Source organism: Aulonocara sp. 'chitande type north' Nkhata Bay, linkage group LG20 (genome assembly GCF_057382095.1).
Source record: "Aulonocara sp. 'chitande type north' Nkhata Bay isolate Kocher_YH1m ecotype deep benthic linkage group LG20, A_spYH_male_GT1.1, whole genome shotgun sequence".
Lineage (NCBI taxonomy): Eukaryota > Metazoa > Chordata > Actinopteri > Cichliformes > Cichlidae > Aulonocara > Aulonocara sp. 'chitande type north' Nkhata Bay.
In genome coordinates this window covers 4,797,602-4,814,885 of record NC_141363.1, presented here as the reverse complement: position 1 = coordinate 4,814,885, position 17,284 = coordinate 4,797,602, and the positions used below count along the sequence as shown (strand labels likewise).

Genomic DNA, 17,284 nt, shown 5'->3' with positions numbered 1-17,284 from the left:
TATATATATATATATAAGTGACTTCCAGATAACAGAAAGCCTTATAGAGATGTTCTATGGTTTAGTTCTCCAGCTTAAATGATTATTTAGGTAGCAGTTAAATGCTAGCTAACTCAAACGGCCTTACTCTCAGTGCTGAAAGAAAAGAAGAGTTTTTACAGTGAACTTTATGTCTCCAACTGAGCACACAATTTGTTCTTGGATTTAAGGATTTAAGACCTTCCACATCATTTCTTTGGATTGCCATGGGCTATAAGTCAGTCTTTGATGCGGCTGAAAGAGTCAAAAAGTGTATCAGCCCCCTCACAGTAGGTGCAGTAATCCAAGTTGACACTGCAGCCCTTTCAGAGAAGGTGACAGCATCTCTGTGGCTTGTTAAAGGCTGTGCGGAGGCTGACACCAGGGGAAAAGGAGATGCTGCAGTGGTAGGAATGCTGGGAGGACAGACGGCCCCCCAGATCAGCTGTAGCAGCTCTTCCAGAGTGAGCACATTCGACCAGACAGACTGTAAAGTCGTTAGCGTCCTGATAGCAGCAGAGCTGACAGAACTTTCCATCTACCGTTGACTTCTGAACTACAAGTTAAGCTCAACATTACTGAATAATGTTAACAGTATAGCTGAGGTTTGCAACCCCCCCCAACAATACCCACCAGTATTTGTAGTGTTGCGTATACATGATGGTGCCACGCAGTGAGCATGTGTGTTACAATCTGGGCCCACATTTTTTAGCTTGTGCTTGTTTATTTCTTGGTAAATTGTCTCTATTAGAAAGAAGGTGGCAACCATCAGCAGATCATGTTGAAATTAAAGACAAACATGAAGCAGGTTGTAGACTTAAAACGAGCAACGCCCATCTCTGATGGTTTTTAGGTTTCTTTGTGGAAATTTATATATTAGAGATCAGTCATTGCACTGAATAAAAAACGCATTGTGTGTTCAGATATGACTGAGTTTAGACTGACAACAAACTTTCCAGGTCATGCTTCTCATGTCTCCTTCCATACTCATCTTCATATGTACTTCCTCAGAAGTGCACCCTGGTTTGGAAAGCAGTACCCCACAATTCAGATTTTCTTGGCTACCTGGCTAATGCGTACTGTCCAAAGAATAAGAATGGTTTTATTTTAAAAAACAAAAGACCAACCCATAATATATAATCAGTATGATTTGATACTGTTCTTTGCAAAGACAGGAACAAAAAAAACCCCAACATATTTTTAAATCCACCTTTCTAAAGTTCAGGTGTTTGATTGAGGTGAAATGTCCCTTTAATATCAGTACCAGTATGTACAATTTCAAATGTATCTATTTAACAGTCATCAGTAACAAAAAGCAGCCTGCAGCATCACCCACAATAAACCTGCAGTCATTTTCAAATTTATTAACGTGCTTAAATTAGTCTAAGACCTTTTTGTCATTTCTGATAGGTAGACTTTGTTATTTTCAGAAAAAGGTTATTATAGTGAACATACATGAGGTTATGTTATATATCATCAAGCAAGCACAGAGATCTCCATCTCATCCTACTGTGGTTATAAGACAGCCGTAGGCGTTTTACATCTTATTCTGAATGTGTTTTGGAAGAGTACGAGTTTATGGGGCCGTGTGTGTGCAGACGCAGTCACAGGTGTTAATGCCATGTGACTGAGGTCAAGACGGGTAAAGTGAGAGTGCTCAGCTGTCCACGTAGATCACTGTGAAAGAGCAGTATGTTGGGAATGGACCAGAGAACTGTGTAGAGTGATCCTAGCAACAAACTGTTAGAAACACAACTGTTACTCTGTGTGTGTGTCAGTCAGTTTTTATTAGGAAACAACATACACCTACTATTCCGAGTGTCACAGTGCTCCCAGCGCCATAAACGTCATGCCTTTTTTTGTTGTTGTTTGTCTTTGATAAATGGAGAGCTGCATTGTTTACATGTGATGGTATCGAGTACACCGTTGCTAAAGAATAAATATGTGCATGCAATTAGGTTTCATAATTTCCTGGACAAAGACAATTTTTGCATTTCTGCTTCTGCACACCACCACAGTGGACTTTTAAAATGAAGTGCAGTACACGAGCTGTATAAACAAGTTTTAATATGAATCATATTTGCTGCCTTATTTTATTTTTGATGATGTAGAACTCTCAAAAACTCCTGTATCAAAATATGATTACCTGTTTAGGAATTACAGACATTTTTTGACAAACTAACATAATTTTAACATAATTAAATATTTATTATTTAATTATAAGGATAGTTTTTAAATACTCCTGTTTAATAATGCTTTGCGGTCACTGAAAGCCTGAAGTCTAGGACCCATGGACATCACCACATGCAGATGGTCTGCCAGGCCTTTAAGCTTTAAACCCCTTGAATTAAAGCTGAGAGTCTGCACGTCAGTCACATGTTTAATTAAAAATGCACGGTGGTGAACTATCCAATAATTTATGGACACAACTGTAGGGACCATTTATACATGGACGGGTAAACCTTTGCTCTTCAGTTACAACTTTTCATTTTGTATGTCACTTGCAACCAGTTGTTTCTGTGTGTGTTTGAAATCACCAGAACAATTTTCACCTTTGAAAACATGTTTATTCATTTTTTAAAGTGTATAGTATTGCTCCATTTGGCAACAGTGCAAAATCCAACATTTTAAAGTCCATCATAAATAAGAAACATACCATAAATAAATATCACCACATTTAACACAAACTTTAAAAAAAAGAAGAAGCTACAGTCACATAAAATTGCACAAATAGATGTAAGATATCTTAAGCAATCTTTCTATGTACATTTGGATCCACAGAATGGAGGCTAAAGTCTTGTGTGGTTTTGTGCACCTTTTGTCTTTAAAGTCTGTCCCTGCCTTGTATCGACTTCATCACAGCGTCTCTATAAGGCCATCACGACTCCAACTCTACGAGCGTCCGCACTTACACAGAAATTAAAACGCAAGGTTGTTTTAGATAAACAGAAAAGGTTCAACAAAAATCCTTCAAAATAAGGAAAAAAGGCAACTTCTCAGAAGTTTGGAAAGGTTAACACTGCACGACACGTGAAATGAACCCAGGTCCCATTTACTTTAGACATGCAGGTGAGATTCCCAAATCACCCACAACAGGTTCAGTGACATTATATTTGTGGTTAATCATACGGCATATATGATGAGGTAATAAAAAAGGGAATATGACAGCACCAAGTGTCAACAACATTACTGATTAGTGTCAAGTGTTGGCATACTGAAGCTAAACTAGACCTTTCTGCTTTGACTGAATTCCAGGATGATATCCACTTCCACATTTTTGGAAAAAACTGATCAAGAAGCAGGATTAAAAACAGTATAGATTTCTTTCAGTGAGTGGTCAGCAGGTTTGCAAGCGATTAAAGCCTTTGTCACAAATGCAGTGTCAAATGCGGTCATGCTTATGGCAGTGAAGAAATATTTAGAAATGCAAAACGAAGGCCGCATTTCGAGATGCAACAGGAGAAACTCTACCCCTCTCATGCTTTAGACATTCTTTGTCATATCCACTGATGATATGCACATCACACATCTAAATAAATATATTAAAAACACTCTGAAGTAGGCATAGGTCGGATCTCCTTTCCTCCCTAAGCATATTTAAAACAGAATATATATTAGCATTTATACATTTTTATAAATACATATACTTTATCATCTCTGTTTTATATCTTTAAAAAAAGAAAAAAAGAAAATGGATCCAAACTCATTTACAGTTTTGAGGGCCTAGCTTTTCTATGCTGTTGGTGTCCATGCGCTCTTGCAGTGAGGGTTTACAACATTGCCTGTTACTGCCACCTAGTGTGGCAAAGCAGCACTACAATATATATATTTTTTCCTATCTTGTTGGTGCCAGTACATAAACATGCATGGTACAACCAGTAAAAATCTACATTCCAAAATAAATCATTCAGCTTTTCTCTCTCTCTCTTTTGTTTTTTTTAAATACATTATTGCAAAACCTCTGGGTGTCAAAGAAAAACCTTGCAGCGAGACCGCAACATCAAACCAAATACATGTACATCACACACGACAGAATTAAGGGGCCACCGTGTTTTTAGGTGTGTCAAACACCAGAGCGGTGGGAAATTTTTTTATTTTTATTTATTTATTTATTTTTAAAAGTGGAGCTTTGAAGAACGATTGGTCAATGTTCACATATGGGAGGGAGCCGGTATCTTTATGGCTATACAGTGGAGGTACTAAGGCCAGATATAGTGTAGTCCAGAATTAAGGGGAATATTGAAAACAGCCAGATTGTTAGAGGAAATTTAGAACATGCAATGCAGTAAGCCCAGTTTTTGTTCATTCAACCTCAAATTAATATAATCAATGAGGCTAAGAATGTATCTGAAGCTGCAAATGCACAAAACTGAAAGTTTTGTTGATTTTTTAAAAGGACTTTTTGTTGATATAATAAAAAATTTACTTGTGAAATACTGTACATTACAGTTTCCTATAATCAGTGAAAACAACATAGATCTTTAAATCCATTACCAGCATGTTTGTTTGTATTTTAATTCTGGTGCACTAATCTTCACCAAAACTGCCACTAATTCTGAAGCACACTACACCGAGGCCTCAGCCCATCTGTTCCCCTCGCCTCCACACATTTACCTGTCCAACCACCAGCGCTCTTCCTCCTCATCTTCTTTGTTTCAAACAGAGCAGTTGCGTCTCTTCCCAGAGCCAGTCTGGGCTGTAGCAGCAGAGGCTGAGGTCAGCCAAACAATGACCCCGTGTCAAAGGCTGGTGGAAGAAACCGAGAGGGTGGGCGAGGAAGGTGGCGGGAAGTTCAGGAGCTCCAGCACAGCCACACCCACGCTGCTGCGCCGTGTGAACATGCAGGAGGCTGCGACCCATTTATTGCTGCGTGGGTTGTACTTTTCAATGGAGTTGAGACTGGAGCTGCCATCATTGCCTCCCACTGCGTATAACCAGCCATCCATTGCCACCAGGTCATGAGTGCTCCTGGAAGGGAAAAAGACTATTTAAATGTGTAAGTTCTCACATATATTTAATATGATGTGTGCAAGTCGCTACTGCTGAAACGGACAAAGAAACAAATAGCAAATTCATGTGGTCTGAAACCACAGCTAAAAGCTGCAGTGTTCAAAGAGAAGAGAAGCAATTGGGACACCCAATGACCAGTGTACTGGCTTAGCCTTTGGATGAAACTGTCAATTTTGGGGACTTGTGGTGTTGCCAATTTTCTCTCCATCGTTTCTTTTTAAAAGTAAAATAGAAGGATAATGAAAATGAATCAGCGTCAGACAATGTCCAATAGTTATCAGATGAAATTTGGCATCTAGCATTTCTCATTTGCTCTCCACACAGACATGCAACCAAAGCCTCCTCAAAGGCCATTAGTCAATGCCACTCAAATTTTAAGATAAAAGTGGAAACCAGAAAGTTTCTGCTGTCTCTTACCTATAGATGTTATATAATCATATACACAAGCTGTTTACAGAGCTTTTCACACGACTCTGTGCAGTCCTATGGTTAAGCACTCCCTTACTGCTTCCACAGGAAATAAGCTAAGCAGCAGCCAGGTGCTGATGATGAATTGCACTTTGATCATCAGCAAGTTTGCGCACCTCTATAAAAGCAGCAACGTTTGGCAGTTTGCTGCCTGAAGCATTCAGGTGTTTGTTAACACATTGCCACAATTGCCCAAGTGAAGATGTCCCAGCAAATTCACATAAAAGTCAGGCCGTGAAAAAAAATAAATAAAAAATACAAGAACTTTGTCTCAGATGCTGCAGGCCTCAGCATGTTAAATGTTAAAGTTTATGACAGTAAAATTTAAAAATGTGAACACGTGCGGCTTGTTTGGAACGATTTTCTCTAAAAAGAACCAGGTGACATGGCTTTGGTTTGCAAAGACGAACCTAAACAAACTACAAGACTTCAGGAACAATGAACTTTGGACAGACAAAATTACTGCCGTAAACACGGTATATCCATTCAAACATCTCACGCCACAGTCAAGCATGGTAGTGGAGGGGTGGTGATTGGGGCTCGTTTTGCAACCACAGGACCTGGACACCTTGCAGTTATTGAGTCAAACATGAACTTTTACAAAAAAAACTACAAGAGGGTTTCAAAAACCACACAGGACTGTCGCTACCAAAAACCTTAATGTAACATAATGTGTATATGAGCCTGTTGCAGTGCTCGGGTAACACAACTCTGTTTAATATTTAGCTTTGGGGATTAAAGCAACCTGACATGGCACAGACCTTTAAAAAGCAGTACTTTTTGAACATCTATACTTAATTCTTAATCAAAGCAAATGATCGGTGTAAAAAATAAATAATTTAAAAAAGAAACATTTTCTGCGCTTAAAGAGGACTTGGAACAAATTTGGTTTTAATGTTCATTTCAAATATCCCCGTCGTGACCGTAACACAATGAGATGATTTTGGACAAGACTATTATTCTACAATGTCTCCCACACCAGCACACGTTAGAAGTGGCTATAGCGTGTGACACATTAGTAGCCAGTACAGTGTGATTGTTTTGGACTGTGGAAATGGAGCCTCTCAGCAACTGGATAAGAAAAGAACTCCAAGGCACACAGCTGATTAATGCCATGGGTTATTCATGGAGCTGCACAGTCAACTGTTGTCAGGTTTTTCTGCTCCTACAACACACTGACTCATACATAACCAAGTGTGCGTGTGCGGATGCATAAGTGTGTCTGCCCTGGGAAAGAGCAAATCTGCCGATGCTATCACAAATCCTCAACAGCTACATCTCCAAATCTTCCTCCCTGCTGCAGATCCTGTGACAATACAATGCTGCGAGCGTGCGTGCACGTATGCCTTTGTTGATAATCACTTGCAAGATGAGTTTCAGCTTTCATCTTCTAAGAAAATTAAAACATAAAAACTCTGTTGTGGAAAATAGGCCACTTGATGTTTATGCCTTAAGAAGGTTTTGGCAGCACAAGGGGAAAAAAAATCCTCCAAATGCCCCGACACCCGAGCCTTTTGCACACAGCGAACTAATTGCAGCCGAGATACTATTCTGACAAGCTACATACAGACAGAGCTACAGATATTTTTTCAGCTTTTCAAAGAAGATGGTTTTATCTCTTTATTTAGGTTAGAGTAAAACTGAGGCTTGGCCTGTGGTGCTTCTCAAATCCTTTCAGCAAGGTGTCGTGCTTGTTAGAAGCACAAAAATAAGGATAAAAGCTGGACAGCGCTAAAAAAACCAAAACAAAAAAAAACCCACAGAGGCTGTTTCCATATTCTTCACTCCCAGCTGAAGTTATGCAGGCGTAAAGGGAGAACTGGGTCATCCTGCTGGCTCAGTTGGCTAAAGGTGTGTTTAATTTATTACCTTGAATTCATCCCAGATTTTTTTCTCATCTCTTCTCTTTCTGCCTCTTACGGTGCAGCATAATGTAAAAACAAACAAACCATAACCTCTGTTCTCTTTGTAAATGTGGCTAACCTGCGTATATTCATGGCGGCAACTCCTTCCCAGGTGTTGGTCTTGGGGTTGAAGCGCTCCACTGAGTTCAGGCAGCTGGTGCCATCATTGCCTCCTGCGACGTAAAGCATGCCGTCGAGCACGGCCACCCCGGCACTGCTGCGTCGGCTCAACATGTTGGCGATGGCGGTCCACGTGTTGCTCTATTCAGCCAATCAAGAGACCGAGCACATATTCACACAGCAGATTCATTTGTACCGTTTCACTCTGTCTACAGCATCCAGTCTAGGTAAACCTGGCAACAGACGAGTTTTTCTAATGATAAATTTAACAGCTGTATACCTGGGGGTCATATTTCTCCACTGTTGCGAGATGTGAGGAGCTGTCATAACCTCCCACCGCATACAAGCTGCCATCTGGAGGGGAAAAGGGAGTAAATACTGAGAATGTAAATATTAGCGGTCGCATACCGAGATGGCAACTCCCTCTTGATGTGAGTTATTAAAATACAAACAGTGAAAAGTAAATACAGGAGCACAGCTTGGTTTTTTTTGCCAGTACCTACCCAGAGTTGCTACTCGAACATATCTCCTACGAGTGCTCATAGCAGCGATTGAGGTCCATGTGCTGGTCAGAGGGTCGTACCTCTCTGCACTAAAAGAAGAGGTGAAAAAAGACAGATGCTCACGTGTATTTAATTCAGCTTAAAATGATCAGTATTCATCAGCATAATAACAGGCTGTGCATACCTATTGAGACAGGAAGCTCCATCGTAACCCCCCGCAGCGTACAGCAGGCCATGCAGGACAGCTACACCTAGACAGCTCCGTCGTGTTCCCATGGAAACCTCAGGTTGCCAGGAGTTAGTGATAGGGTCATAGGACTCCACGGTTGCAAGGTCAGAGGTGCCGTCATAGCTAAAGAGAGCGACACGGATATAAATGAATGCACAACTTTGCAACAAACGGTGAACATACAAGATAAAAAGTTGCTTTGCATGGAAGAAAGCTCTCACCAGCTTATCAAGCAAATGCAAATTATCCACAAATTCTGCTTCCCCTCAAATCACACAATGTAATGTTTGAGTAACAAATAACTTTTTAGGGTCAAACGCTGCGATTATTATCACCTACCCTCCAACAGCGTATAGTCTGTTCCCAATTGCTGCCACGCCCACCCGTGCCCGCCGAGTGGACATGGACGCCACCATGTGCCAACGGTCTGTTCTGGTGTCGTACGCCTCGCAGTCTCCGTGGATAGCAAACAAGCTGCCACCACCTGGGAAAGAACAAACATACACTAAAAAAAATGAGGAAAAATGCTTTGAGCAAAAACGCAAATGTCATCAGGAGGATGGTGACATGAGAAAACGAGGACTTCAACTTCGGGTTTTTAAAAGGAGTGAAAATGAAATGTGCTTACAGTCATTCCAAACAGCAACGCTAGAAGTCAAAAATGAGGGAGGAGAAGTATTAGAGCCTCACAGCCTCCAATCATAGTGGGTGTAAAGGTCAGATTGTTCATTTTGGAAACAGTCGATGGAGACACATCTGACGTGTGTGTGTGAGTGTGTGTGTACACAGGCGCACTATTCAAGTTCCAACATGCAGTTCACACAGAATAAAAAAATGCTGGCATTTGTAAAAATCATGAGTGACTGGTGAGCTAGAGATGTGTGTGGTCCAAGTGTACCCTAATGGGTACCTTCAGATGCACACTGACCAACGGCGAAGAGCACAGGGCTGGCGCCTTCACAGCGTCGTGGGCGCGTCCGGCTGTTGCTTAAGACACCCCTCTGCTCCGGCATCAGGTGATACTTTAGGGCCTCGATTAGCAGGTCTTTGCACTCCGAGTGGTGACGCACCAGCAGCTCCGTGTCTACGTTGCTCATCAGAAAGTCTCGCCTCAACAATGGCAGCCGCACGCACTTCATCAGCTAGCGAAGACAGTGGGAGAGTGGGTGATGAGCGGGTGGCGCTACATAGAGTTAAACAACAAAAAGGGGAATGGTTTCCATGTTACCCACCCCAAACGACTTACCCAAGGTACATGTTGCCTGCGTCCATCTATATCATGTTTTACCCAACTCAACACGGCTCGGTACACTTCTTCCTCAGATGGCACATTGAGATTGTCACTGGAGATCAAATCTAGGACCTGCATCGCAAAGACAAAGCATATAGGAAGAGTGAAATTATACTATCGCTTACAACTTTATATTATTCTTTTATTTTTTATTTTTTTTAAATCATAGTGTATCAACTTGGACCGTTGAAAAGCATTTGCAGAATACTTTCTTGTGGTTGTAGAAATCGGCACACAGGAAGTAATTTGCATGGGTCACAGACCGTGTTAGTTCCTGTATATGGTGACTTCAGCTGAAGTCTTGCATCTCCTTTTGTTTTGTTGTCTCAATTCAAAATGAAAAAAAGGATGACTCAATAAAGCACGACTCTGACATCGTGCACACTTCGCTTGTGCATTATATTACAGCCTGTGTGTGTGCACGTGAGCCGTGATACAGTTTAAGTAATAGTTTAAGCTACCACTTCTTCAATTGTGCATCTGTGGCACAACGAATGCTGGACTCTGAGTGGCTGGCTGGCAGTGTTCCCAGCCCAAGCCTAAGCTGGCAGGGCTGGGTGGGACCAAGGAAGCCAGCTGCTGCTGCTGCTGTCTTGCCTGGCCAGATCAGAGCAAAACCCTCCCAGGAACAGCCTCCTCTAATCCAGAGTCACACACAGAAATACTGCTGATGCCACTGCCCCACCCTGCAGTCCCTCCTACCACTGCATGCACATAGTGCATCAAATTAACTCCAGAATGTGTGGGTGCATATGGAGAAAAACGCCTTTACTGCCTTTTCATAGCATGGCAGCACGATTGAGGGACATATGAGCGCCACTGTGTCAAAGTACTCATGTCTTCATAAGCTAAACGCAGTAATTAGGAGGAATCTGTCGACTGTTGTCTTCAAAATGTCACGCATACGACTCTACATCACCAAATTTGGCAAGTCACAATCCTGTCGTGCCTTGCCACTTCCTCCAGAGAACATCAGAAGAAATATGGGGCATATTTCACAGCTCTGTGAGCTTGGAGTCCTGTAGAGCAGCCAGTACATAAATCCTGATCTGGTGCAGATTTATGACAGTCACAGAACAGCTGCAGACACGACAGTGGAGTAAGCCAAGAGAAAGAGAGAGACAGAAGAACAGGAATGAAGAAAATGGCCTATTTTTAATCTGCTTTTATGCAGCTTAAGTTTCAGTGTTTTAATGGACTGTGCCCACACACTGCAGATTCAGTCTCTGGGCTTTGAAGGCCAGATACAGAGGGAAGCTTAGTGTGTTACTCTGGTGGAACAACATCGCTTTAGGACTGTGGGAATTGTTATTTAAAGAGTGAGAAAATAACAGGAAAGGGATGGTAGTAGCAGTTTGTTAATTTTCTTCAACTTCCTTTTAATTTGCTGTTACCTTCTTAAACATTTCATCTAAGAGAATATATATTTTCTCAATTCTTTAGATGTTACAGTGAGCCCCTGCCTGAAACAAAAACATGATGTGCCTCTGTGGGCTTTTAGAAGCTGTCTGATATCATGAACACCAATTTTTAAAAAAAACCACGAATTGCTCTAAAAGTTTAAAAATAAAAACATGTAAACTTTGTACTCAGGTAGGTGTGTTTAAACTGCAGGAAACAGGAAGTTTAAATAACCCAACAGCAGCACTACTTTATTCTTTAGCATGCCAGGAATAGACTAATACCAACACATAAATGTCAAATACAATATGCCAGGATGTCCCGCTGGATTTTGTATCACTTTGCAGTAAGAAGCTAGCGTATGTTTCTGCCTTTTCTGCAACAATTTTGGGCAACAACTTTTTAAAAAAATATTTTCACTCCTTCGGGATCTACTCCAAAAAGGACTTTGCAGTTCTTGTTAGCCAAACATTGCCCTCTTCACAGGTAACTGATAGCAGTGTTTGGCTGCTGAGCAGCTCATTTGACCAGGGTTATATTCTTTCCCAAGGCCCAGCATTCCTTACATCACTCTAAAATAATAAATGGGTACACCTACAAGATGCATTTCTCTTAAAACGTTGGTTAAAACAAGCAAAAGAAAATTGAACCAAAATAGAAACCATTATTGTTACGTCAGAGGAGCAAACACTGCTGTTAGCTCTCTAAACAGCACAGCAGCTGTGGAAATGTCACTGGCTTTGCCTAATTACCACTTCCCAGACAGGAACCAGAGTGCTGCCACCGCTGAGCCCTGCTAATGAATAAGTGATAGTTTGGCTTAGCCGACTTGCCAGATGACAAAACTGCAGAAGACAGTGAAAACAGGCAGGAGAAAAAGTTTCTCTAGTGAATGTCAAAAGCACACAACTTCCCCGTGGCATGTTGATGCGGTTTAAAAAAGAAAAAGCTGTGCTTGTGTACACATTATGCTGGGGAAAAATTATAGATGTAAGCATTGCTGCGTGTCCTTTGTGCTTTGGCATTATTCATGATAGATTAATCATCACCCCTACCTGTTTCAGTGGCAGCAGCATGAACTCCTCAGTCTTGGACACCTCCACAAAGTGCTGCAGGACATACTTGTGTGCTGACTTGAGCAGGTCGCTGCAGGAGTGTGTGTCAGCGAAGCCTCGGATGCCCAGGCAGTTTGAGGGGTCCAGCTGGCTGAGGAGGAACTTACAGCAGGCGTCCCGCACCCCATTGAGCTGCAACAGGCTCGCTGCTGGGAGCAGTGTCTACAACAGGTGGAAACGCAAAGTCTGTTAATTTTTTTGTGCCATATGAAAAAGAAAGAAAAAAGTGGTTTAGCAGTTGTGTATGTGAATCTTAAAACGTCAAGCCTACCTGCACATTTCCTTCCCCGACCACAATCTCTGCTGTGTAGGCATACTGGATCAGCTGCTCCAAAGCCTGAGGGTCAATGTCGTGAAGGGTCACGTGGGTCTGACGGCTCTCAGACATCTCATCTGCGTGGCCGCACAGAATGAGATCAGATTAATTTTAACAAATTACACCGAGTAAAGCTCCAGCTGATAGCAAAACTCCTCCCTCTTCAATCATACTGACACATGGCATCTCATAGCATTTACAGCACTGCTGCAAAATGTCAGCACAGCTCATTTGTTACCGTTTATTAAATCAGTCGTTTCAAGTGTGTGAGATTTTTGAAATTCCTGGATATAAACACTCTCTCTCCCACAGAACTAAGCCTGGAGCTTCTACAGTAACAGTCACGAGCTTCATCGACTCATAGTTAGACAACCTCACAAACACCTCTGCTGAGGTTTTCTGTTAAAATAGCTTAATTAGGGACTCTGTCAGATGACATGAAGTCTAGCAGCTGAGTCTCCAGGCAAATGACTGTCTGGAGACACACAGCATCCTCACAAAGGGCTAGTGTTTGGGAGGAAATCTGACTTACACACACCTCACATGACCACCTGTGCCCCAGACAGGAATAGGTGGAAGGAAGCGATGATGCTGAAAGGATGGAACAGCCATAACGGCACGCACCCACGCAAAAACAAGTTCTAATGTAAACAAACTCAAACAACAGAGAAAAATAGTTTGCAGTTTGAGTTTGTCATGCCACTTGCTCATCTTTGTTAACTTCAGGGAGAGTATACAGTATATGCATCATCAAGGTCCATAACACAGACTGAACTTACTGGTAAACATAGCGTGGAAGTATGGACTGCAGGACGCCAGCACCACTTTGTGCGCCTTGATTTCTTTGTTGGAGACATGAAGGACGATGTCACATAGCAAGCCACGCTGTCGCATCCGGTTCATGGACACGAAGGAGTCGTGGTAGTGGCGCTTTGAGTTGTGCGAGATGCTGTGGCCATCACGGTTGAGCAGCTGCATGCCCCCCTCCATCATGGTGCCTGACGTTGCGGTCGTGGGCTCGTGCCTGGGCCACACTCTTGGCAACTGAAACGTCAAGAAAAGCTTTTTAATGTCGGCCAATACTAATATCATCATCATAATAAAATCCTTTTTTTGGGGGGTAGACAAAAGTCTTGGCTTTGCTTATCTATAGGGAGTGAGCCGTTATGACAGGTGTCCTGGGCAATCATTATACAGTTATAGCACCCATCCTGTCAGCTATGACAGGAAGTCCTGCCAGCATGACAGAAATCTGAGTACAATCACAAAGTGTAGTAGGATGGATGGCCTGATTATTTCACATTCAGTCTCAGGAATGATTAGATCTCACTATGACACACCAGAGAGTTTCAAAAGATGGACATTATGGATGAGCCTGCCATCAAATCAGTGTGATCCATCCTGACTTGCAATTTAATTGGACCACATTTAGCTGTGAACTCCCCCACTCTGCTCTTGAATGGAAGAACACACTTCTGCATGTTGCATAACTGTCATCACGCAGCATCTTAGAAGTTGTTGTCTGATGAATATGTAGTGACCAGATGAGGAAACCAGATTGAAGCAAGAGTAGAAAACCACAGGCCAAGAACAGACTGATTCTTAAACAAAACAAAATATAATGCACTAACTCCGATGCAGTGATACCTTAAAAGTGTGAAAGGCTTATAAGCAGAAGCTGACTATGGGGTTGGGGAGGCCACGCTATCAAAAATATAACCTTCATACTCATTTGCAGCTCCACGTTTGTAACCTTTGAAGAATAGCTTTCAAATAATTCTTATTTATCTAATGCAGCTAAAAAAAGGATTATTTATCTGGGATGAACAGGACCCTGGAGCCCACAATTCATCCCATAAACTGTATATAACGCATACACAGACTAACGCATACACACACATAATGCCTTTAATTTAAAAAAAAAAAGGGGGGGGGGGGGGCAGGGATAGCTCAGTAGGTAGAGTGGTTGCCCCATGACCGGAAGGTCGGGGGTTCGACTCCACTGAACAACTACCCTGAGGTACCCCTGAGCAAGGTACCGTCCCTACACACTGCTCCCCGGGCGCTGCATTGGTGGCTGCCCACTGCTTCACTGGGTGAATGGGTTAAATGCAGAGGAGTAATTTCCCTACGGGGACTAACACATGCATATATACACACACACACACACACACACACACACACACACACACACACACACACACACGAAAGATGGACACAGCCAGCACAACATCACTACCATCTTTTCCATTTGAAACCTGACCTGACAAGCGAGGAGTGGATGTGAGTGTGAAACAGAGGAACACTGAATTCTTGCTGGCAAGTGATTTGCAAGTATTTAGCCACTGAGCAGACGCTGGTTCGCCCTGCGTTCAGACGAATAATTAAAATGTGGCTACAAGGGGCTCTCCCTCAAGCTCCTTCCCTTGCCTGGGAACCCTTCAATGTTCCCCTGGATAAGATCGTAGGATGTGGCTTAAGAGACCAACTTCTCGGCTTAGACTGCTGCCCCTACGACCCAGCCCCAGATAAACACCGAAACACTATTTTACATGCTCTTCTTTTAAATCAATTGATCTGACTGGCCTTCTGATTGGACTGCTCTTCGCAAAACATACAGTCTGAACAGCCGGTTTGGTGGGGCTGCTCTTCTCACAGCCAGAGGTGCTGTATCAGAGATGACAATATTTAGAATATCAGCCAAAAGTGAAAAAGAAATCACAGTAACCACACATTTAGACTTTTTTTTTTTTTTTTGCTTAAATATATTAGCTGTACTTAGACTGATGTCATTATTTTAAACTTTGCTGTTATTTAATGTGAGCATTCACAGGTGTAGAAGAACTTATATGATTGAAAATAAAGGAATATATGTGATATATGTTTAAACTTTAATGATAAAGAAGGATTCTTAAACTACAGGACCCCTGATAAGTGTGGTCATTGCCTGCAGGACCTTACAGCCACACACATTAAACAAATAAATAAAAATCACACATACCTTAGGATATCTATTTAATACACCAAGCTGGAACATTCCCTTTGAACCACCACATACAAACAGCCTCTGTATGCTTTATTTAGACATATGACAGGAGGTTTACAATCTTGAGTTAATCAGAGCAATTATGCAACAAGCAGAATCTCATCAGGAGAGAATATTGACCAGTTTGAAGTCCAAGAAGTGCAATGCTCAATGCTGAAACCCATTGTACCATTTTTCCTGATTATGTTAAGTTTCACATGACTGTCAAATAAGCAGTTCCCTGTTATGATCAGTACATCCTAATAACGGCTCTGTCGCTTTCAATTCAACACTCTTCCCCCATCCCACCGAGCACCATCTCAAATGTCATCACAGCTGCCTGGCTACTACCCCTGGGTCCCATTTTCCAAAACACAATAGCCCATTAAAAAAAACAAAAACACGCACACCAGCCATGTTCCTCTATGAGGGAACAATCTGCTCTCATGCCCAAGGGAATAGTAAGAGACAATGCTGGAAAATGAGACATGGAAACACGGGATGTTGTGGTAGATGTGAAAACAACTGTCACAGTTAAACTAACAAACTGAAACACTTGTCCTGTTCATCTGAGGCTTGTTTCTCCCTTTATCGTCTCTACCCCCAAACCCTGGCTGGTATCCACACAGAGGCTGAGTTGCTCCTTGATAAATAGTGCCTGCACAATCCTGCTGAATGCACAATTTCATTGGGGGACACAGGGATGTTCCTATCCAAATATCACTATGTGATATACGGAAACCCCAACCCCCACTCCATCAGCACTGAATAAGAGCATATGTCAGCTGCAGCAGCGGCAATAGGAAAGAAAATGAATGTATAATGGCTTTACCGGTGGTTGTTTTGCAGTTATCCTTGAAGACAGTGTGTTCCAGGAGGTAAGGGGAGATGAATGAAGAGCTGTCGCAGTCAGAAGGCTCTAAAATCCTATCACCGTCTACTTATCGGTCCATATTGTGACTCGAGCATAGGAAATATGAAGAAAGCCTCTGTTTTGTGCTGTATGTGCTTGACGTCAATGCAAAAAAAGAGCTGCCTGAAAGCTGACATCGGTCTGTTAAGGTGACGCTGTAATTGTCGAAGCCGAAGGTAGCAAGGCTTGCTCATGCTGTTAAATTTTAATACGTTAAAAAGGAAGACATGGTTGAAAAACACCGGTATGTCATTTCAAATGACCAACCGGCAAACTAATGCAGTGAATGTTCAGTTTACGAGCCCACAGACACACGCGACCTTAAGCCACCACTTTTGTCTTGTCGGAACACGGAAGTGTGTTCGACGTATCCGTCTGTGCTACTGTGAAAGGCGGAGTTTTCAGTGACGCGCTGTGATTGGCCACAATATGAAACATACCCCGTTTTGGTTAGCCCGGAAAATAAAATGAAACATAACTACAAACGTGTTCAATAATGCACAGCTTCTGTAATTTTTTCCTCGTTATTTACGTGCAAATTATACACTTATCACCCTACTACTGACGTAAAATAAGCACCCTGTCTTTATTATCTCTACGTGAGATAGCCAGTGATTCTAAATAAGCTGTCTATGAAGCTAGCCGCTAAGGTAACGTTAGCTAACCTGAAAAAAATTAAAGCACAGGGTACTCACGACCAGCCGTCGTCGGTGTCGATGCGATGACAGCAGTGACTTCCTTCGGTTTGTAAGCTTGCCCAGCTTTGAGGCCGTGCAAAGTAACGTTTAAAAAATACTGTACTCCTCTCTGGATATTTGGCTTCCTGTGTCTGGTAAATGCAGCTGAACATTTTATTTAAACCTCACGTGTTGCATCAAAACAGTGTCCGATCTTGCACGCGCAAGAAAATTTCGAGGTTTCCGTGAACGCACTACCGTATATTTGTTTTAAATAATCAGTTGATTATTTGT

At 42.1% G+C, this 17,284-nt stretch overlaps 1 protein-coding gene across 3 annotated transcripts; it reads right to left on the bottom strand.

Moving 5' to 3' along the window:
- Window positions 1-2,558: 2,558 nt before the first annotated feature.
- Window positions 2,559-17,199, bottom strand: klhl17 (kelch-like family member 17). Of its 3 annotated transcripts, none has more exons than XM_086278999.1 (12): window positions 17,009-17,199; window positions 13,155-13,419; window positions 12,331-12,452; window positions 12,000-12,221; window positions 9,499-9,615; window positions 9,163-9,394; window positions 8,592-8,736; window positions 8,208-8,375; window positions 8,024-8,112; window positions 7,801-7,874; window positions 7,480-7,661; window positions 2,559-4,986 (listed from the first exon to the last, which is right to left on the bottom strand). In XM_086278999.1, exons 2-12 carry the CDS (start codon window positions 13,366-13,368, stop codon window positions 4,758-4,760), a joined length of 1,794 nt encoding a protein of 597 aa, XP_086135125.1. In that variant the 5' UTR covers window positions 13,369-13,419; window positions 17,009-17,199; the 3' UTR covers window positions 2,559-4,757. The 3 variants fall into 3 exon arrangements, with proteins under 3 accessions (XP_086135125.1, XP_086135124.1, XP_086135126.1); XM_086278998.1 differs by lacking the exon at window positions 17,009-17,199 and adding an exon at window positions 16,233-16,971; XM_086279000.1 differs by lacking the exon at window positions 17,009-17,199 and adding an exon at window positions 16,233-16,969 and having other exon boundaries at window positions 9,181-9,394.
- Between the last annotated feature and the right edge of the window lie 85 nt (window positions 17,200-17,284).

Excerpts from the sequence above, each read along its gene's own strand:
- klhl17 (XM_086278999.1), bottom strand. The coding sequence starts at position 13,368 with ATGATGGAGGGGGGCATGCAGCTGCTCAACCGTGATGGCCACAGCATC. Across the intron at positions 9,395-9,498 it reads GCAGGCAACATGTACCTTGG|CTGATGAAGTGCGTGCGGCT; the intron begins GTAAGTCGTTTG and ends TGTCTTCGCTAG. Across the intron at positions 8,113-8,207 it reads GGAGCTTCCTGTCTCAATAG|TGCAGAGAGGTACGACCCTC; the intron begins GTATGCACAGCC and ends CTCTTCTTTTAG.